Raw genomic sequence first — 23,330 nt, 5'->3', positions numbered from 1 at the left:
TGGTGCTGATGGGGACACTGTGAATGGTGCTGATGGGGACATTGTGGATGGTGCTGATGGGTACACTCAGGGTGGTGCTGATAGTGACACTGTGGGTGCTGCTGATGGGGACACTGAGCTTAATGTTGATGGGGACACTGTGGGAGGTGCTGATGGGGGCACTGAGTGTGGTGCTGATGGGGACACTTGGGTTGGTGCTGATGAGGACATTGTGGGTGGTGCTGATGGGGACACTGAGGGTGGTGCGGATGGGGAAACTGGGGTTGGTGCTGATGAGGACACTGCAGGTGGTGCTGATGGAGACACTGGGGGTGGTGCTGATGGGGACACAGAGGGTGGTGCTGATGGGGACACTGAGGGTAGTGCTGATGGGGACTCTGAGGGTGGTGCTGATGGGGAAACTGGGGTTGGTGTTGATGAGGACACTGCAGGTGGTGCTGATGGGGACACTGGGGTGGTGCTGATGGGGACACTGAGGGTGGTGCGATGAGGACACTGCAGGTGGTGCTGATGGAGGCGCTGACGGTGTTGCTGATGGGGACACTGAATAAGTGCTGATGGGGACACTGCGGATGGTTCTGATGGGGACACTGTAGGTGGTGCTGATTTAGACATTGAGGATTGTGCTGATGGAGACACTGAATGGTGCTGATCGGGACATTGAGAGTGATGCTGATTGGGACACTGCAGGTGGTGCTGATGGGGACACAGGGTGATGCTGATGAAGACACTGTGGGTGGTGCTGATGTGGACACTGAGGTTGGTGCTGATGGGGACACTGCGGGTGGTGCTAATGGGAACACTGTGGGTGGTGCTGATGAAGACACTGTGGGTGGTGCTGATGGGTATCCTGAGGGTGATGCTGATGAGGACACTGCGAGTGGTGCTGATAGGGACACTGAGGGTGGTGCTGATGGGAACACTGAGGGTGGTGCTGATGGGGACACTGCGAGTGGTGCTGATGAGGACACTGTGGGTGACGCTCATGAGGACACTGGGTGGTGCTAATGGGAACACTGCTGGTGGTTCTGATGGGGGCACTGGGGGTGGTGCTGATAGGTGCAGTGCACGTGGCGCTGATGGGAACACTGCGGGTGGTGCTAATTGCATCACTGCGGGTGGTGCTGATGAGGACACTGCCGGTGGTGCTGATGGGGACCCTAAGGGTGATGCTGATGGAGACACTGCGGGTGGTGCTAATGGGAACACTGTGGGTGGTGCTGATGAAGACACTGTGGGTGGTTCTGATGAGGACACTGCGGGTGATGCTGTTGAGGACACTGAGGGTGATGCTGATGGGGACACTGAGGGTGGTGCTGATGGGAACACTGAGGGTGGTGCTGATGGGGACACTGCGAGTGGTGCTAATGAGAACAACACTGCGGGTGACGCTCATGAGGACATTGAGTGGTGCTGGTGGTGCTGATGGGGACACTGCAGGTGGTGCTGATGATGACACTGCGGGTGGTGCTGATGGGGGCACTGGGGGTGGTGCTGATGATGACACTGGGGGTGGTGCTGATAGGGGCAGTGCAGGTGGTGCTGATGGGAACACTGCGGGGGTGCTAATTGGGACACTGCGGGTGGTGCTGATGGGGACACTGTGGGTGGTGTTGATGGGGACATTGTGCATGGTGCTGATGGGAACACTGCGGGTGGTGCTGATGGGGACACTGCGGGTGGTGCTGATGGGGGCAGTGTATGTGGCGCTGATGAGAACACTGCGGGTGGTGCTAATTGGGACACTGCGGGTGGTGCTGATGCTAACACTGCGGGTGGTGCTAATTGGGACACTGCGGGTGGTGCTGATGGGAACACTGCTGGTGGTGCTGATGGGGACACTGCGGTTGGTGTTGATAGGGACATTGTGGATGGCGCTGATGGGAACACTGCAGGTGGTGCTGATGGGAACACTGCGGGTGGTGCTGATGGGAACACTGCGGGTGGTGCTGATGGGGACACTGCGGGTGGTGTTGATGGGGAAATTGTGGATGATGCTGATGGGAACACTGCTGGTGGTGCTGATGGGGACACTGTGGGTGGTGCTAATTGGCATACTGCGGGTGGTGCTAATGGGAACACTGCTGGTGGTGCTGATGGGGACATTGTGGATGGTGCTGATGGGGACACTGCGGGTGGTGCTGATGGGGGCAGTGCAGGTGGCGCTGATGGGAACACTGCGGGTGGTGCTAATTGGGACACTGCGGATGGTGCTGATGCGAACACTGCGGGTGGTGCTAATTGGGACACTGCAGGTGGTGCTGATGGGAACACTGCTGGTGGTGCTGATGGGGACACTGCAGGTGGTGCTGATGATGACACTGCGGGTGGTGCTGATGGGGGCACTGGGGGTGGTGCTGATGATGACACTGGGGGTGGTGCTGATAGGGGCAGTGCAGGTGGTGCTGATGGGAACACTGCGGGGGTGCTAATTGGGACACTGTGGGTGGTGTTGATGGGGACATTGTGCATGGTGCTGATGGGAACACTGCGGGTGGTGCTGATGGGGACACTGCGGGTGGTGCTGATGGGGGCAGTGTATGTGGCGCTGATGAGAACACTGCGGGTGGTGCTAATTGGGACACTGCGGGTGGTGCTGATGCTAACACTGCGGGTGGTGCTAATTGGGACACTGCGGGTGGTGCTGATGGGAACACTGCTGGTGGTGCTGATGGGGACACTGCGGTTGGTGTTGATAGGGACATTGTGGATGGCGCTGATGGGAACACTGCAGGTGGTGCTGATGGGAACACTGCGGGTGGTGCTGATGGGAACACTGCGGGTGGTGCTGATGGGGACACTGCGGGTGGTGTTGATGGGGAAATTGTGGATGATGCTGATGGGAACACTGCTGGTGGTGCTGATGGGGACACTGTGGGTGGTGCTAATTGGCATACTGCGGGTGGTGCTAATGGGAACACTGCTGGTGGTGCTGATGGGGACATTGTGGATGGTGCTGATGGGGACACTGCGGGTGGTGCTGATGGGGGCAGTGCAGGTGGCGCTGATGGGAACACTGCGGGTGGTGCTAATTGGGACACTGCGGATGGTGCTGATGCGAACACTGCGGGTGGTGCTAATTGGGACACTGCAGGTGGTGCTGATGGGAACACTGCTGGTGGTGCTGATGGGGACACTGCGGTTGGTGTTGATGGGGACATTGTGGATGGCGCTGATGGGAACACTGCGGGTGGCGCTGATGGGAACACTGCGGGTGGTGCTGATGGGAACACTGCGGGTGGTGCTGATGGGAACACTGCGGGTGGTGCTGATGGGGACACTGCTGGTGGTGTTGATGGGGAAATTGTGGATGATGCTGATGGGAACACTGCTGGTGGTGCTGATGGAGACACTGCGGGTGGTGCTAATTGGCATACTGCGGGTGGTGCTAATGGGAACACTGCGGGTGGTGCTGATGGGGACACTGCGGGTGGTGCTGATGGGAACACTGCTGGTGGTGCTGATGGGGACACTGCGGGTGGTGCTAATTAGCATACTGCGGGTGGTGCTAATGGGAACACTGCGGGTGGTGCTGATGGGGACATTGTGGGTGGTGCTGATGGGAACACTGCGGGTGGTGCTGATGGGGACATTGTGGGTGGTGCTGATGGGAACACTGCGGGTGGTGCTGATGGGGACATTGTGGGTGGTGCTGATGGGAGCACTACGGGTGGTGCTGATGGGGACACTGCAGGTGGTGCTGATGGGGACACTGTGGGGGGTGCTGATGGGGACACTACGGGTGGTGCTGATGGGGACACTGAGGGTGGTGCGGATGGGGACATTGGATTAGTTGATGGTAATACAGCATTCATGTGGGCAATTACCAGTGAGAGGCATTACGGCTGGTTCTAATGACTGCTTTTTATAGGGACACTGTGCCATGACAGTGTCCTGTGATGGAGCGGCAGCGATTGTTTTAGGGTCACTGTGGATTCCAACTCAAGGACTTATATCTATTACAGAATTTACTTATTTAAAGGGGAAGCGCCCCTCGTTAAACTGCTAGCAGGAGCAGTGTGTGTGCAGCTACAGAGTGTAATAGTGAGGTCGGAGCAGTGCTGTGCTCCTCAGATTCACGCTCCGCAGCACCTTCTTGTAAACAGGCAGAACGCTGCTCTCCTGGGTGGGGAGGTAATAGGTATTCTGATGCAGCCCAGGAAATTGGCAGGGGAGGAAAATCTACCACTGGCAAATTTTCTCATGGAGATAGAAGAGACTGCGCCAGCTGCCAGCTGAATCTGTGGAGGGGCCAATGGAAGGCAGGAGGGTTAACACCGAGATATTGATCCACGAGGATTATAAGTCTCTTGTCATAGGGGAAAATGGTGTCATGAGGTTCATTTATGTCCAACCTTCTTAATGTCTGGCTGACATATTCCTTCCTATTTACGTGGAAATGCGCTCTTGATTATATGGCGTCCATACTTCATACTGAATAAAGTTGTTCAAAAATTTTGCATCTTTGGTGTTGACACGCCAGTCTAAACTATATGCAACTTACTCCGCCACGTCAATTCATTAAGACTGGCGCACAAATTGGCCAATTCATGAGAGCCCACCAGCCATGACAAGGCGTACTTTTGTTTGATGGGACTCTGACCTAATATTTATCATACAGGCCTGCAATTTTAAAGGGCAACATTAAATAGAAAGATCCTTAGACATATTCAATATCTTCCTATACCTTGGTGCAGACAGCAGCTGCTGCACTCTTTGATATGTATATACTGCAGTCACAGCATCTTGTACCCGTTCACACTTGCTTATTTCTGTTAGGTGGTGCTGGTCACATTTGTTTATTTGCTTCATATATTTGGAGGTGATGACCATCCCCTTGACAGGCTGAGCACTCCCCCATCAGTCTCAGGACGTTTTTAATTAATGCTTGCTGGATCCTATATGCTATTTAGATTTGCAGACTTTTGGCCCAGGAAAGGCTAATAAAAATTAGGCAAGAGCCCCATCAAAGAATTTTCACCTTGTCATGGTTGGTGGGCACACACAAATTGGCCAATTTGTCCACTAAGAGCCTCAATTACTGTATCCTCCAGTGTACATATATTCTATATATATATATATATATATATATATATATATATATATATATATATATAAATATATATGTCTATCTCCATACCCATCCCTTCCACGTTGCTGCACCTCCCTACATCTCCTCCTCATCTTTACCTACCATCATACCCGTGCTCTATACAGTGCTGCACCGCTCTACATCTCCTCCTCATCTTTACCTACCATCATACCCGTGCTCTGTACAGTGCTGCACCGCTCTACATCTCCTCTTCATCTCTACCTACCATCATACCCGTGCTCTATACAGTGCTGCACCACTCTATATCTCCTTCTCATCTCTACCTACCATCATACCCGTGCTCTGTACAGTGCTGCACCGCTCTACATCTCCTCCTCATCTTTACCTACCATCATACCCGTGCTCTATACAGTGCTGCACCGCTCTACATCTCCTCTTCATCTCTACCTACCATCATACCCGTGCTCTATACAGTGCTGCACCGCTCTATATCTCCTTCTCATCTCTACCTACCATCATACCCGTGCTCTATACAGTGCTGCACCGCTCTACATCTCCTCCTCATCTTTACCTACCATCATACCCGTGCTCTGCACAGTGCAGCACCACTCTACATCTCCTCCTCATCTCTACCTACCATCATACCCGTGCTCTATACAGTGCTGCACCGCTCTATATCTCCTTCTCATCTCTACCTACCATCATACCCGTGCTCTATACAGTGCTGCACTGCTCTACATCTCCTCCTCATCTTTACCTACCATCATACCCGTGCTCTGCACAGTGCAGCACCGCTCTACATCTCCTCCTCATCTCTACCTACCATCATACCCGTGCTCTATACAGTGATGCACCGCTCTACATCTCCTCCTCATCTCTACCTACCATCATACCCGTGCTCTGTACAGTGCTGCACCGCTCTACATCTCCTCCTCATCTCTACCTACCATCATACCTGTGCTCTGTACAGTGCTGCACCGCTCTACATCTCCTCATCTCTACCTACCATCATACCCGTGCTCTATACAGTGCTGCACCCCTCTACATCTCCTCCTCATCTCTTCCTACCATCATACCCGTGCTCTATACAGTGCTGCACCCCTCTACATCTCCTCCTCATCTCTACCTACCATCATACCCGTGCTCTGTACAGTGCTGCACCGCTCTACATCTCCTCCTCATCTCTACCTACCATCATACCCGTGCTCTATACAGTGCTGCACCGCTCTACATCTCCTCCTCATCTCTTCCTACCATCATACCCGTGCTCTATACAGTGCTGCACCCCTCTACATCTCCTCCTCATCTCTACCTACCATCATACCCGTGCTCTGTACAGTGCTGCACCGCTCTACATCTCCTCCTCATCTCTACCTACCATCATACCTGTGCTCTATACAGTGCTGCACCGCTTTACAGCTCCTCCTCATCTCTACCTACCATCATACCTGTGCTCTATACAGTGCTGCACCCCTCTACATCTCCTCCTCATCTTTACCTACCATCATACCTGTGCTCTATACAGTGCTGCACCGCTCTATATCTCCTTCTCATCTCTACCTACCATCATACCCGTGCTCTATACAGTGCTGCACCGCTCTACATCTCCTCCTCATCTCTACCTACCTTCATACCCGTGCTCTGTACAGTGCTGCACCCCTCTACATCTCCTCCTCATCTTTACCTACCATCATACCTGTGCTCTATACAGTGCTGCACCGCTCTATATCTCCTTCTCATCTCTACCTACCATCATACCCGTGCTCTATACAGTGCTGCACCGCTCTACATCTCCTCCTCATCTCTACCTACCTTCATACCCGTGCTCTGTACAGTGCTGCACCGCTATACATCTCCTCCTCATCTCTACCTACCATCATACCTGTGCTCTGTACAGTGCTGCACCGCTCTACATCTCCTCATCTCTACCTACCATCATACCCGTGCTCTGTACAGTGCTGCACCGCTCTACATCTCCTCCTCATATTTACCTACCATCATACCCATGCTTTGTACAGTGCTGCACCGCTCTACATCTCCTCCTCATCTTTACCTACCATCATACCCATGCTCTATACAGTGCTGCACCGCTCTACATCTCCTCCTCATCTCTTCCTACCATCATACCCGTGCTCTATACAGTGCTGCACCCCTCTACATCTCCTCCTCATCTCTACCTACCATCATACCCGTGCTCTGTACAGTGCTGCACCCCTCTACATCTCCTCCTCATCTTTACCTACCATCATACCTGTGCTCTATACAGTGCTGCACCGCTCTATATCTCCTTCTCATCTCTACCTACCATCATACCCGTGCTCTATACAGTGCTGCACCGCTCTACATCTCCTCCTCATCTCTACCTACCTTCATACCCGTGCTCTGTACAGTGCTGCACCGCTATACATCTCCTCCTCATCTCTACCTACCATCATACCTGTGCTCTGTACAGTGCTGCACCGCTCTACATCTCCTCATCTCTACCTACCATCATACCCGTGCTCTGTACAGTGCTGCACCGCTCTACATCTCCTCCTCATATTTACCTACCATCATACCCGTGCTCCGTACAGTGCTGCACCACTCTACATCTCCTCCTCATCGCTACCTACCATCATACCCGTGCTTTGTACAGTGCTGCACCGCTCTACATCTCCTCCTCATCTTTACCTACCATCATACCCATGCTCTATACAGTGCTGCACCACTCTACATCTCCTCCTCATCTCTACCTACCATCACACCCGTGCTCTGTACAGTGCTGCACCGCTCTACATCTCCTCCTCATCTCTACCTACCATCATACCTGTGCTCTATACAGTGCTGCGCCGCTCTACATCTCCTCCTCATCTTTACCTACCATCATACCCGTGCTCTGTACTGTGCTGCACCGCTCTACATCTCCTCCTCATCTTTACCTACCATCATACCGGTGCTCTATACAGTGCTGCACCGCTCTACATCTCCTCCTCATCTCTACCTACCATCATACCCGTGCTCTGTACAGTGCTGCACCGCTCTACATCTCCTCCTCATCTCTACCTACCATCATACCCGTGCTGTATACAGTACTGCACCTCTCTACATCTCCTCCTCATCTCTACCTACCATCATACCCGTGCTGTATACAGTACTGCACCGCTCTACATCTCCTCCTCATCTCTACCTACCATCATACCCGTGCTCTATACAGTGCTGCACCGCTCTACATCTCCTCCTCATCTCTTCCTACCATCATACCTGTGCTCTGTACAGTGCTGCACCGCTTTACATCTCCTCCTCATCTCTACCTACCATCATACCCGTGCTCTATACAGTGCTGCACCGCTCTACATCTCCTCCTCATCTCTTCCTACCATCATACCTGTGCTCTGTACAGTGCTGCACCGCTCTACATCTCCTCCTCATCTCTACCTACCATCATACCTGTGCTCTGTACAGTGCTGCACCGCTCTACATCTCCTCCTCATCTTTACCTACCATCATACCCGTGCTCTGTACAGTGCTGCACCACTCTACATCTCCTCCTCATCTCTACCTACCATCATACTCGTGCTTTATACAGTGCTGCACCGCTCTACATCTCCTCCTCATCTCTACCTACCATCATATCCGTGCTCTATACAGTGCTGCACCGCTCTACATCTCCTCCTCATCTCTTCCAACCATCATACCTGTGCTCTGTACAGTGCTGCACCACTCTATATCTCCTCCTCATCTCTACCTACCATCATACCCGTGCTCTATACAGTGCTGCACCGCTCTACATCTCCTCCTCATCTCTACCTACCATCATACCCGTGCTCTGTACAGTGCTGCACCGCTCTACATCTCCTCCTCCTCTACCTACCATCATACCCGTGCTCTATACAGTGCTGCACCGCTCTACATCTCCTCCTCATCTTTACCTACCATCATACCCGTGCTCTATACAGTACTGCACCGCTCTACATCTCCTCCTCATCTCTACCTACCATCATACCCGTGCTCTATACAGTGCTGCACCGCTCTACATCTCCTCCTCATCTCTACCTACCATCATACCTGTGCTCTATACAGTGCTGCACCGCTCTACATCTCCTCCTCATCTCTACCTACCATCATACCTGTGCTCTATACAGTGCTGCACCACTCTACATCTCCTCCTCATCTTTACCTACCATCATACCCGTGCTCTGTACAGTGCTGCACCGCTCTACATCTCCTCCTCATCTCTGATTGCCACCCTAATCTTGCTTTCAATTCCGATAATGATCTAACATTCTCCATAATCCAAACCTCTCACTCCCATCTCCGGGACTTTTCTTGTGCTGCACCTGCTCTCTAGACAATCAGAGGTTGATTTCAAAACATCCAGTTTTATCATTTCACCTCACCTGCCATTTTTCTTCCCATTTTTCAGTACATTATATGGTAATATTAATGGTGTCAATAAGAACTATAACTCGTCCCGCAAAAAACAAGTCCTTGTACAGCTATGTCGACAGAAAAATAAAAAGTTATGGCTCTTGGAAGAAGGGAAGGTAAAAATGAAAACACACAAAAAAAATAAAATTGTCTGCGTCCTTTAAGGGGTATTCTCAAGTTAGAAAGTTATACCCTATCGATGGGGGTCTGACTGCTGGGAGCCCCAACATTCCTGAGAACCGGGGCTCTGTAGAGCCCGCGTGAGTGGAGTTCGATCTGGTGCAGTGTCAAAAATGTAATGGCAAAATAGGATCAAACCCTTACACCATCTCTTGAGATGTGACGTGTCACCCTCATACTGAGCATTGAAGCATTGTTTCATCAAAACTGTAAAGGGGAAAAGAGCTAACACTTCATTCGAGCACTTTATACTACCACCCCCACCCACCGCTGCTGTGAGGTAGCCACCTCCTGTGGAGTGGTCAGTGTGAACAGTGTAGAAGAGTAAATAACAGGCTTGTATAGTGATATTTGCCACCTCTGTGTGAAGAAGTCTTCCTGTCTTCAAAATAACTACAAGCAGGCTCTTTGGGGCCGGATACCAGTTATGAATATTGTTTTATTTGTGACAGGCATAGGTCTTATAGTTATAGGAGATATTTTCGGTGTCATGACGAAGTGGCGGACACAATGCATTTACTTGCATCACAGTGCAATCTGCTGATCAGCCCCGAAATAATATCAGCCAAATGAGCAAATTTAGATCTGCCCTGACACCTATCTATAGAAACCTAAAATCATGACAGGAAATATAACATTAATATCTCTCGCCTGGGACTTCCGGGGGGCAGATATCCTTAAGATCGGGGATCATCATTTTTAGTACTTGTGCTGCATTCCTTATACCTTCCCCCATCTGAGGTCACCAAGAGCAGTGGCTTGTACCTACTAAAAGCTGATTCTGAATTATTGCCATTGTTCAGTGCTGGGAGATACAGCTCGCTGTAGGATTGTACCATATTCCAATCGGAGAACTTTCCTCCATAAAGATCTGCTCCATTTCTGTGACATCAGGTCTAGTAATTTTCTTTTATTTATCCTTTTTATTTTTATGTGATTGTATGTACTGTATTGTTTTGTCCCCTTTGTAATATCTTTTGTGTTTTTTTTGTAAACACTGCTTAATTTTTCAGAGTAAATATATAAAATATAATAGCTTCATTTTTCTTGCTCTATAATCTGCACCCCTGAAGCCTCGTGAGGCCATACGTTACCAGTAACGGGTTCCCAATTGGCCTGTATAAACCATTGGTGATGGCAGCTAGTTTTTTTCTGTGATTATTGTGGAGCTTGGCAGTGACCATACCAAAGTATATATACTTTATATATATATATATATATATATATATATATATATATATATATATATATATATATATATATAGTACAGACCAAAAGTTTGGACACACCTTCTCATTTAAAGATTTTTCTGTATTTTCCTGACTATGAAAATTGTACATTCACACTGAAGGCATCAAAACTATGAATTAACACATGTGGAATTATATACTTAACAAAAAAGTGTGAAACAACTGAAAATATGTCTTATATTCTAGGTTCTTCAAAGTAGCCACCTTTTGCTTTGATGACTGCTTTGCACACTCTTGGCATTCTCTTGATGAGCTTCAAGAGGTAGTCACCGGAAATGGTTTTCACTTCACAGGTGTGCCCTGTCAGGTTTAATAAGTGGGATTTCTTGCCTTTTAAATGGGGTTGGGACCATCAGTTGTGTTGTGCAGAAGTCTGGTGGATACACAGCTGGTAGTCCTACTGAATAGACTGTTAGCTGCTTTTTCCTTGCCATAATACAAATTCTAAGTAAAGAAAAACGAGTGCCCATCATTACTTTAAGAAATGAAGGTCAGTCCGTCCGAAAAATTGGGCAAACTTTGAATGTGTCCCCAAGTGCAGTTGCAAAAACCATCAAGCACTACAAAGAAACTGGCTCACATGAGGACCGGCCCAGGAAAGGAAGACCAAGAGTCACCTCTGCTTCTGAGGATAAGTTTATCCGAGTCACCAGCCTCAGAAATCGCAGGTTAACAGCAGCTCAGATTAGAGACCAGGTCAATGCCACACAGAGTTCTAGCAGGAGACACATCTCTACAACAACTGTTAAGGGGAGACTTTGTGCAGCAGGCCTTCATGGTAAAATAGCAGCTAGGAAACCACTGCTAAGGACAGGCAACAAGCAGAAGAGACTTGTTTGGGCTAAAGAACACAAGGAATGGACATTAAACCAGTGGAAATCTGTGCTTTGGTCTGATGAGTCCAAATTTGAGATTTTTGTTTCCAACCACCGTGTCTTTGTGTGACGCAGAAAAGGTGAACGGATGGACTCTACATGCCTGGTTCCCACCGTGAAGCATGGAGAAGGAGGTGTGATGGTGTGGGGGTGCTTTGCTGGTGACACTGTTGGGGATTTATTCAAAATTGAAGGCATACTGAACCAGCATGGCTACCACAGCATCTTGCAGCGGCATGCTATTCCATCCGGTTTGCGTTTAGTTGGACCATCATTTATTTTTCAACAGGACAATGACCCCAAACACACCTCCAGGCTGTGTAAGGGCTATTTGACCAAGAAGGAGAGTGATGGAGTGCTACGCCAGATGACCTGGCCTCCACAGTCACCAGACCTGAACCCAATCAAGATGGTTTGGGGTGAGCTGGACCGCAAAGTGAAGGCAAAAGGGCCAAAAAGTGCTAAGCATCTCTGGGAACTCCTTCAAGATTGTTGGAAGACCATTTCCGGTGACTACCTCTTGAAGCTCATCAAGAGAATACCCAGAGTGTGCAAAGCAGTCATCAAAGCAAAAGGTGGCTACTTTGAAGAAAATAGAATATAAGCCATATTTTCAGTTGTTTCACACTTTTTTTGTTAAGTATATAATTCCACATGTGTTAATTCATAGTTTTGATGCCTTCAGTGTGAATGTACAATTTTCATAGTCAGGAAAATACAGAAAAATCTTTAAATGAGAAGGTGTGTCCAAACTTTTGGTCTGTACTGTATATACACAACTCTGGCAAAAATTATGGAATCAGTCAATTCTGAGGCAAAAATTATGGAATTACCCTGTAAATTATCATTTCCAAAACTAACACCTGCATCAAATTTGATCTGCGCGTTAGTCTGCATCTAAAAAGGAGTGACCACACCTTGGAGAGCTGTTTCACCAAGTGGATTGACATGAATCATTGCTCCAACACGAGAGATGTCAATTGAAACAAAGGAGAGGATTATCAAACTCTTAAAAGAAGGTAAATCATCACGCAATGTTGCAAAAGATGTTGGTTGTTCACAGTCAGCTGTGTCTAAAAACTGGACCAAATACAAACAACATGGGAAGGTTGTTAAAGGCAAACATACTGGTAGACCAAGGAAGACATCAAAGCGTCAAGACCGGAAACTTAAAGCAATATGTCTCCAAAACAGGAAATGCACAACAAAACAAATGAGGAATGAATGGGAGGAAACTGGAGTCAATGTCTGTGACCGAACTGTAAGAAACCGCCTAAAGGAAATGGGATTTACATACAGAAAAGCTAAACATAAGCCATCATTAACACCTAAACAGAAAAAAACAAGGTTACAATGGGCTAAGGAAAAGCAATCGTAGACTGTGGATGACTGGATGAAAGTCATATTCAGTGATGAATCGCGAATCTGCATTGGGTAAGGTGATGATGCTGGAACTTTTGTTTGGTGCCGTTCCAATGAGATTTATAAAGATGACTGCATGAAGAGAACATGCAAATTTCCACAGTCATTGATGATATGGGGCTGCATGTCAGGTAAAGGCACTGGGGAGACGGCTGTCATTACATCTTCAAGAAATGCTCAAGTTTACATTGATATTTTGGACAGTTTTCTTATCCCATCAATTGAAAGGATGTTTGGGGATGATGACATCATTTTTCAAGATGATAATGTATCCTGCCATAGAGCAAAAACTGTGAAAACATTCCTTGAAAGAAGACACATAAGGTCAATGTCATGGCCTGCAAATAGTCCGGATCTCAATCCACTTGAAAATCTTTGGTGGAAGTTGAAGAAAATGGTCCATGACAAGGCTCCAACCTGCAAAACTGATCTGGCAACAGCAATCAGAGAAAGTTGGAGCCAGATTGATGAAGAGTACTGTTTGTCACTCATTAAGTCCATGCCTCAGAGACTGCAAGCTGTTATTAAAGCCAGAGGTGGTGCAACAACATACTAGTGATGCATTGGAGTGTTCTTTTGTGTGTTTGTTTTTCCTCAGAATTGAGTGATTCCATATTTTTTTTCCTCTGCTTGGTCTGAAAAAAATTACCCTTACTGAGTACCACATTTTTAATCTTGATTTCTTTTAGTGTTTCTTAAAGCCCTAAAGTTGCCATTTGAAATGACTTTAGTTTTGTGCCATGTCTGTGATCTGCTTTTTTTCAACAACATTAAACAACTGAATGAACATCCTCCGAGCCCGGTGATTCCAGAATTTTTTCCAGGGGCTGTATATCTGTGTGTTGGGTTCAAATGTGCATATACTATACATTCACTGGGAAGTGCCCAATAACTGGCCTAGTAGCGAAAGTAGTCGTGGCCTCATCCGTCAATTGTCAGTCAGTTGTGTGATTGTCCTAACGATTGGAGGCGGCGGAGTGTTGTTCCTGGCAAATTGATGGCAGTGGTGGGATATACCTTGACTGCTCCCTGACAAGTACTACCATTCCATTCATTCTTATGGAAGTGCTGAAGACCAGCCGAGCTGGTGTATATATAATCACAATGATTGGGTTCTGTCCACCCCCACTTGGAATTTTTTCTATTTTTCGGCATTAGACTCGTCATTTACTGCCAACCTCTGTTTACTTTTGTTTTCTTCTATCGGCGCGACTTACCAGGAATCTGCCAAAATAAGTGTCTGTATTGTGACTGACGGTCTGTGATGTGTCTGCTCATCTCCATATAGCTGCTCATTGTCTGATATTTCTGGGCTGTGCAGCAGGACCATAGAGCAGAGCTGTCAATCACACTTCAGAAGCCCCGCCCACATCCAGCTGCTTGCATTGCAAACATTACACCCTACTAGTGATGAGCGAGTATGTTCTATTAACCCTTTCGCCGAGTATGCTCGGCCGAGCTCCGAGTATTTACAGCTGATCGGTGATATGTTTGAATCGCTCCCGTGTGCATGATTTGCAACTGTTTGACAGCTTTAATATATGTGAGGAATGTGTAAGAAATAGACATTCCTCCCATGTATTAAAACTGTCACACAGTTGTAAATCATGCACACGGGAGCGATTTGACCGTATCACCGAGCAGCTGTAAATACTCGGAGCTCGGCCGAGCATACTCGGACAGAACATACCTGCTCATCACTACACCCTACCTGCCAATTCTCATGGAAGCAAAACTAGAATTAATTAGGTACACATTTTGTATGCACAGAATTTGAAATACTTTCCAATGCCACGTGTCCTAATATTTTGGATATTTTTCATTGACGTCAAGGGTTTTTTCCATACAGAACATAACGTAGAATTTATTTTATAGGTAAGGTGTTTTTTTTTGGCGCTGTATTAAGTTGCATTCATTGAATTATATAACTTTTATTACTTATTTTTGAGATGGAAGTGTAAAAAAAAGCTTAAATTCTGTCATTTTATTTACAAATGGTTTAAAGAAGACCTGTCACCAGGTACAAAGTGTCCAGTTTTTGCCTTTATTTTATTTCCTCTGCTCCTCTGAGTATTCTGTTTTTTTTTAAATCCGCCATGTGGTTCCAGAGATATGGACCTTTTTGTTTAGTTCTGCTTTTTAATGGTCTTTAAAAAGGGGGTGTGGCTCACGTGATCTGCAGGGGCGTGTCTGCATACTTCCTCTTTTAGCCACGCCCCCTTGTACACACCATCAAAAGTAGCACTAAATAAAAAGGCCCCATATCTATGGAACCGTATGTTGGATTTTTGTAAATAAAAAAAACGTAATGCTCAAGGGAGCAGCGAGAATAAAATAAGAATAAAACCTGTCCACTTTTAATCTGGAGACAGCTCGTCCTTACATGACTTATTTTTAATGTGTTTTTATGTTACCTTTTTACTAGACATCATTATGATTATGATATGACTATAAGATTTTTGTGTTTTTTTTTTACTATTTTTTTAAATAATAATTTAAAAAGAAAAAATCTCATCAAAGAGGGAAGTTTTTTGTTAAATTTTAGTAAACTTAAAAAAAAAAAGCGGACCATCGGTCTGTGCGTACAAAAAAAATCGCAGCGTGCACTGCGTAGATCCATATTTCGGATCAGACTCGCCCATTAGAAGGTAATGGGTGCAAAAATAACTGATCACATGCGGGTCACCATCGATCTATCATGCCTTGTTTAACGGGATCCCTTACAGTTATTTACATGGGAAACTGTACGTGACTTCTATTATTTATTACATTGTTCATGCAAAAAAATGGGCGACATACAGCTTAAAACAACCAGTAAGCAACAGAAATACAGATGAGATTAAAAAAAACAATGGACATATGGATGAGACGCGGCTAAAAACAATGGACACATGGATGAGACACGGCTGAAAACAATGGACATACGGATGAGACACGGCTGAAAACAATGGACATACGGATGAGACACGGCTGAAAACAATGGACATATGGATGAGACACGGCTAAAAACAATGGACATACGGATGAGACACGGCTGAAAACAATGGACATATGGATGAGACACGCCTGAAAACAATGGACATATGGATGAGACACGGCTGAAAACAATGGACATATGGATGAGATACGGCTGAAAACAATGGACATATGGATGAGACACGGCTGAAAACAATGGACATACGGATGAGACGCGGCTGAAAACAATGGACATATGGATGAGACACGGCTGAAAACAATGGACATATGGATGAGACACGGCTAAAAACAATGGACATATGGATGAGACACGGCTAAAAACAATGGACATATGGATGAGACACGGCTAAAAACAATGGACATATGGATGAGACACGGCTAAAAACAATGGACATATGGATGAGACACGGCTAAAAACAATGGACATATGGATGAGACACGGCTAAAAACAATGGACATATGGATGAGACACGGCTGATAAAACAATGGACATATGGATGAGATACGGCTGATAAAACAATGGACAAGCGTTGGAGATATGGCTGAATAAACAATGGATATATGGATGACAAATTATTTTCTGGATGAAACACGGACAATTTTGCAGACCCTCGTCGGATCTAGACTTAGACCAAGTTCACGCGAATGTATGAAAAATCGCCTGTGTTTCACCCAGAAGATGACTGACAATTCTCCACCCGTCTGACATCTGCTGTTTTTGACATCTTTTTTATAAATCATTAATTAAAAAAAATTCCACAATCCTGTGTTAGTATTTGTAATAGATGCCGTATGGACGGTGTCCGTTTTCTGGCCGTGCCTTTTGTGTGTCCATAGACATGTACGGGGTGAGGCTCTCAAAAAACGGATCAGACGAGCGCAAGCTGCGATTTTATTGTTTTCACCCAAACCATTGGGTCCGTGTGTAGAACCGTTCATGTGAACTAACACGTAGGGTAACATTGGTCTATGTGGGGCATTGCAGCCTCTGCCCACCACAATTTATAGGGCCCAGATTCCAGGACCCCGAGGCTCGGCACTGAACGGTTTTGTCCCTCGGCCATAATCCTTCTGGATTCCCTACATCTCCATCGTGCTTGTTACTGACACAGCGCCACATGGACGGGCAGATTTCTGTTCTCCTCTTGGCCCTGGTCGCTCTCCAGAGCCCGGCAGCGTTTTCTGTGCTGTCACCGGTCTCCCTAGAAACTGAGATCCCAGCACGGTCTGGGAATATGGGAATATTTCTGTCTGGATCCACTGTAAGGTTTATGCTGTGATGACCCCTTTATATGTGTCAGTAGACGATGACTCAATCAAGTGTCAGATAATATACCCTACTGTATCATTATTATCATGTAGATAGAAAAATAAATCACCGGAAGATTTTCTTCTATATGTATAGGGGTTTTCTTCTACAGGAGTTGGACACGATGACCATGGAGGTCCCTTCCAACTCTTAACATTCTATTATTCTGTGCAAGTCAACAATTAATATGTAAAAAAAAAAAAATTGCACTTTTTATATTGACCACAAGATGTCAGTACTTCAAGCACACACTTCAGAAAAAACAATTCGCTTTACAGCCTGCAGTGAAAATGACTCTTACCACCCCATAAAGTTCAATAGAAAGAGAATGACATCTCCATTATACAGTGGAGCCTAGAGAAATCAGATTTTCTTCAGTATCTTGACAAAATAAAGATGCACTTCATAAAATAGGAAGGTTAAGATGAGTGGAGCTTTCTAGGAGAGTGCTAGAAATGCTGCCATCTTCAGGCAGTTGTATTATGAAGTTCTCCAGCTCAGTCGTCTTGTAGGCTTGTATTGTGGCACCGTCTGCTGGGGCTAATTTGGGCTACAAGGGGCAACCTGGTAACCTAATTACTGTAGGACTATATATTGATTTTTTTAGGTTATTTTTATAATCGCCTGATCTTTTTTTTTTTTTGTCTCCACAGGATCTGCCCCTGCCCAGGAAGAGCAGCGGGTAAGTGTCTCAGATCTGTATCCGTATGTTTGGAGTGAATGGGAATATTAGGAGTACATGGGGGTATGCATGTGTATAATTTATAAAGCTTGATATGAAGATGTCAGGTATTCCACAGCGACGAGACCGGGAAGATCACGCAATATCTCGCCGTTGCCATCACTCAGTCAGGATTTTGTCAGGGATACGCGAGCACACGATCCCGACTACTCAGTACATAGGTATGGCAAGCGACCAGTGAGCGTATGGCGTCACACCTCCAGATTCCAACGCATGGAATACGTGTATATTCCCCCCATAAGTCACTGTCAGCTTCACGATAGCCCAATTATTCTCTCTGCCACCACCGTCCAGATTTGAAATATAATACAGGCCTGGGCGGACACCTGCATTCTGTTAGCGTATATGGCTTCGGGGGAGGGAACGATTACAGGACCAAAGAAAAAGGACTATTAAATTTTATATTTAATCCAAAAGGCAGGCAGTGTTATGAAAAATACTCAAGATTTTTCAAAAGGGGACAATACAATACATAGGCAGTTACACAAAATAATAAGGATTAAAGAACAAACTTACTCTATACAGTTCGCAGGGACGAATCAGCCTAGGTGGAGGAGGGGCTCCCCGATTTGAGCGTTATCGAACATGATCCGTTGCTTATAGTATCTATACCCCCCTGGCAAAGAATGTGGATCAATCTTCAGTTCGCTCTTTTATGCCTAAGGGAAGATCTGCCCACACAACTCTGTGGTGACATCATGTGGGCTCGGGCTCCACTTTTCATGTTTTTGTTAAAATAACTAACTTCCGCGATAACTTATCCCTGGTTGCTCGCAGAAGCTTGCAAGCGACGCCATTTTTTCCGTTATGAATTTGCCTTTCCGTAGAGACCACGCATGGCATAACTGTGATCTGCTATTTAGTTACTTTTGCGCCACAGCCCCCTGGAGGGGATTACGGCTACAAAAAAATAAGCATCTTGTTCCTTGGCTGATCCTGTCACTAAACATATGGTTCCCATTATTAGCAGAGTTATGGAACTTCCAATATTTCATATTTTGTTTCAGCTCCGAAGATCCTGGGACCCTCTATTAGATTTCCTTTTTCGTCCTGGGATGCAAGCTTCAACAGCTGCACGTAAATTATCGCAAGCCTGCGTCTAATCATCCCCTGCCTCTATCAGGGGAAACACACTCGCATTTTAAGTAGGTTGGTGGCACCTCTTGTGTGCCAGTGTTTGTTTAAACTACTTTGGCTGTGGGTGATAATTTGCAAAGAGACAGATACTGGACTGTCAGCTCTCCTATGACTAATGGGGGATAGGGGAGTGGTGAAGAGGGGCTTGGGAGAAAGACTTCTTAATATCTATGACAGGGGGAGAAAGAATATTTTCAATATTTCTCAATATTTTCCTGACAGAAGGTATATAGGGTATCATATATAGAGGTAAACAAGGTGGATAGTTTTTTATTTAACTGGCCCCAGCTAGTCCCTGTCTGCTTGCTGATACAGGGAAGGCTGTCAGTCACTGATTAGGACTGCCCACTGGACCAGAATGAGCAAGTGTTTAGAAAAATAAAATACAAGTTACACTGAATCCTCCCATATATATATATATATATATATATATATATATATATATATATATATATATATATATATATATATATATATATATATATATATATATATATATAGCACAGACCAAAAGTTTGGACACACCTTCTCATTTAAAGATTTTTCTGTATTTTCATGACTATGAAAATTGTACATTCACACTGAAGGCATCAAAACTATGAATTAACACATGTGGAATTATATACTTAACAAAAAAGTGTTAAACAACTGAAAATATGTCTTATATTCTAGATTCTTCAAAGTAGCCACCTTTTGCTTTGATGACTGCTTTGCACACTCTTGGCATTCTCTTGATGAGCTTCAAGAGGTAGTCACTGGAAATGGTTTTCACTTCACAGGTGTGCCCTGTCAGGTTTAATAAGTGGGATTTCTTGCCTTATAAATGGGGTTGGGACCATCAGTTGTGTTGTGCAGAAGTCTGGTTGATACACAGCTGATAGTCCTATTGAATAGACTGTTAGAATTTGTATTATGGCAAGAAAAAAGCAGCTAAGTAAAGAAAAACGAGTGGCCATCATTACTTTAAGAAATGAAGGTCAGTCAGTGCGAAAAATTGGGAAAACTTTGAAAGTGTCCCCAAGTGCAGTTGCAAAAACCATCAAGCTCTACAAAGAAACTGGCTCACATGAGGACCGCCCCAGGAAAGGAAGACCAAGAGTCACCTCTGCTTCTGAGGATAAGTTTATCCGAGTCACCAGCCTCAGAAATCGCAGGTTAACTGCAGCTCAGATTAGAGACCAGGTCAATGCCACACAGAGTTCTAGCAGCAGACACATCTCTTCAACAACTGTTAAGAGGAGACTTTGTGCAGCAGGCCTTCATGGTAAAATAGCTGCTAGGAAACCACTGCTAAGGACAGGCAACAAGCAGAAGAGACTTGTTTGGGCTAAAGAACACAAGGAATGGACATTAGACCAGTGGAAATCTGTGCTTTGGTTTGATGAGTCCAAATTTGAGATCTTTGGTTCCAACCACCGTGTCTTTGTGTGACGCAGAAAAAGTGAACGGATGGACTCTACATGCCTGGTTCCCACCGTGAAGCATGGAGGAGGAGGTATGATGGTGTGGGGGTGCTTTGCTGGTGACACTGTTGGGGATTTATTCAAAATTGAAGGCATACTGAACCAGCATGGCTACCACAGCATCTTGCAGTGGCATGCTATTCCATCCGGTTTGCGTTTAGTTGGACCATCATTTATTTTTCAACAGGACAATGACCCCAAACACACCTCCAGGCTGTGTAAGGGCTATTTGACCAAGAAGGAGAGTGATGGGGTGCTACGCCAGATGACCTGGCCTCCACAGTCACCAGACCTGAACCCAATCGAGATGGTTTGGGGTGAGCTGGACCGCAGAGTGAAGGCAAAAGGGCCAACAAGTGCTAAGCATCTCTGGGAACTCCTTCAAGATTGTTGGAAGACCATTTCCGGTGACTACCTCTTGAAGCTCATCAAGAGAATGCCAAGAGTGTGCAAAGCAGTCATCAAAGCAAAAGGTGGCTACTTTGAAGAACCTAGAATATAAGACATATTTTCAGTTGTTTCACACTTTTTTGTTAAGTATATAATTCCACATGTGTTAATTCATAGTTTTGATGACTTCAGTGTGAATGTTCAATTTTCATAGTCATGAAAATACAGAAAAATCTTTAAATGAGAAGGTGTGTCCAAACTTTTGGTCTGTACTGTATATATATATACAGTACTGGCCAAATGTATTGGCACCCCTGCAATTCTGTCAGATAATACTCAGTTTCTTCCTGAAAATGATTGCAATCACAAATTCTTTGGTATTATTCTCTTCATTTAATTTGTCTTCAATGAAAAAAACACAAAAAGAATTGTCCTAAAGCCAAATTGGATATAATTCCACACCAAACCTAAAAAAGGGGGTGGACAAAAGTATTGGCACCCTTTGAAAAATCATGTGATGCATCTCTAATTCGTGTAATTAACAGCACCTGTAACTTACCTGTGGCACCTAACAGGTGTTGGCAATAACTAAATCACACTTGCAGCCAGTTAACATGGATTAAAGTTGACTCAACCTCTGTCCTGTGTCCTTGTGTGTACCACATTGAGCATGGAGAAAAGAAAGAAGACCAAAGAACTGTCTGAGGACTTGAGAAACCAAATTGTGAGGAAGCATGAGCAATCTCAAGGCTACAAGTCCATCTCCAAAGACCTGAATGTTCCTGTGTCTTCTGTGCGCAGTGTCATCAAGAAGTGTAAAGCCCATGGCACTGTGGCTAACCTCCCTAGATGTGGACGGAAAAGAAAAATTGACGAGAGATTTCAACGCAAGATTGTGCGGATGGTGGATAAAGAACCTCGACTAACATCCAAACAAGTTCAAGCTGCCCTGCAGTCCGAGGGTACAACAGTGTCAACCCGTACTATCCGTCGGCGTCTGAATGAAAAGGGACTGTATGGTAGGATACCCAGGAAGACCCCACTTCTTACCCCGAGACATAAAAAAGCCAGGCTGGAGTTTGCCAAAACTTACCTGAGAAAGCCTAAAACGTTTTGGAAGAATGTTCTCTGGTCAGATGAGACAAAAGTAGAGCTTTTTGGGAAAAAGCATCAACATAGAGTGTACAGGAAAAAAAAAAAGAGGCATTCAAAGAAAAGAACACGGTCCCTACAGTCAAACATGGCGGAGGTTCCCTGATGTTTTGGGGTTGCTTTGCTGCCTCTGGCACTGGACTGCTTGACCGTGTGCATGGCATTATGAAGTCTGAAGACTACCAACAAATTTTCCAGCAGGACAATGACCCAAAACACACTTCCAAAAGCACTATAAAATGGTTTTAGAGAAAGCACTGAAGACTTCTAAAGGTGGCCAGCAATGAGTCCAGACCTAAATCCCATAGAACACCTGTGGAGAGATCTCAAAATGGCAGTTTGGAGAAGACACCCTTCAAATATCAGGGACCTGGAGCAGTTTGCCAAAGAAGAATGGTCTACAATTCCAGCAGAGCATTGTAAGAAACTCATTGATGGTTACCGGAAGCGGTTGTTCGCAGTTATTTTGGCTAAAGGTTGTGCAACCAAGAATTAGGCTGAGGGTGCCAATACTTTTGTCCGGCCCTTTTTTGGAGTTTTGTGTGAAATGATCAATGATTTCATTTTTGCTTCATTCTCTTTTGTGTTTTTTTCCTTGCAAGAAAATTAAATGAAGAGAATAATACCAAAGAATTTGTGATTGCAATCATTTTCAGGAAGAAACTGAGTATTATCTGACAGAATTGCAGGGGTGCCAATACTTTTGGCCAGCACTGTATATATACATATACATACAGTACAGACCAAAAGTTTGGACACACCTTCTCATTTAAAGATTTTTCTGTATTTTCATGACTATGAAAATTGTACATTCACACTGAAGGCATCAAAACTATGAATTATCACATGTGGAATTATATACTTAACAAAAAAGTGTGAAACAACTGAAAATATGTCTTATATTCTAGGATCTTCAAAGTAGCCACCTTTTGCTTTGATGACTGCTTTGCACACTCTTGGCATTCTCTTGATGA

General features: G+C 45.6%; 1 protein-coding gene across 2 annotated transcripts in view; it reads left to right on the top strand.

Moving 5' to 3' along the window:
• The window catches only part of MAST1 (microtubule associated serine/threonine kinase 1), a 106,731-nt gene that overhangs the window by 19,785 nt on the left and 63,616 nt on the right, over positions 1–23,330 (top strand). For both annotated transcript variants that reach the window (XM_073654296.1, XM_073654295.1), the window contains exon 2: positions 18,126–18,154. In XM_073654296.1, coding sequence (XP_073510397.1) covers positions 18,126–18,154 — 29 coding nt within the window. The remainder of the gene's footprint in view (positions 1–18,125; positions 18,155–23,330) is intronic.

Source organism: Phyllobates terribilis, unplaced genomic scaffold, assembly GCF_046119375.1.
Source record: "Phyllobates terribilis strain yellow unplaced genomic scaffold, ASM4611937v1 Scaffold_11__3_contigs__length_659146591, whole genome shotgun sequence".
Lineage (NCBI taxonomy): Eukaryota > Metazoa > Chordata > Amphibia > Anura > Dendrobatidae > Phyllobates > Phyllobates terribilis.
The sequence above is the reverse complement of the archived record's forward strand: the minus strand, read 5'-3'. Positions and strand labels throughout refer to the sequence as shown.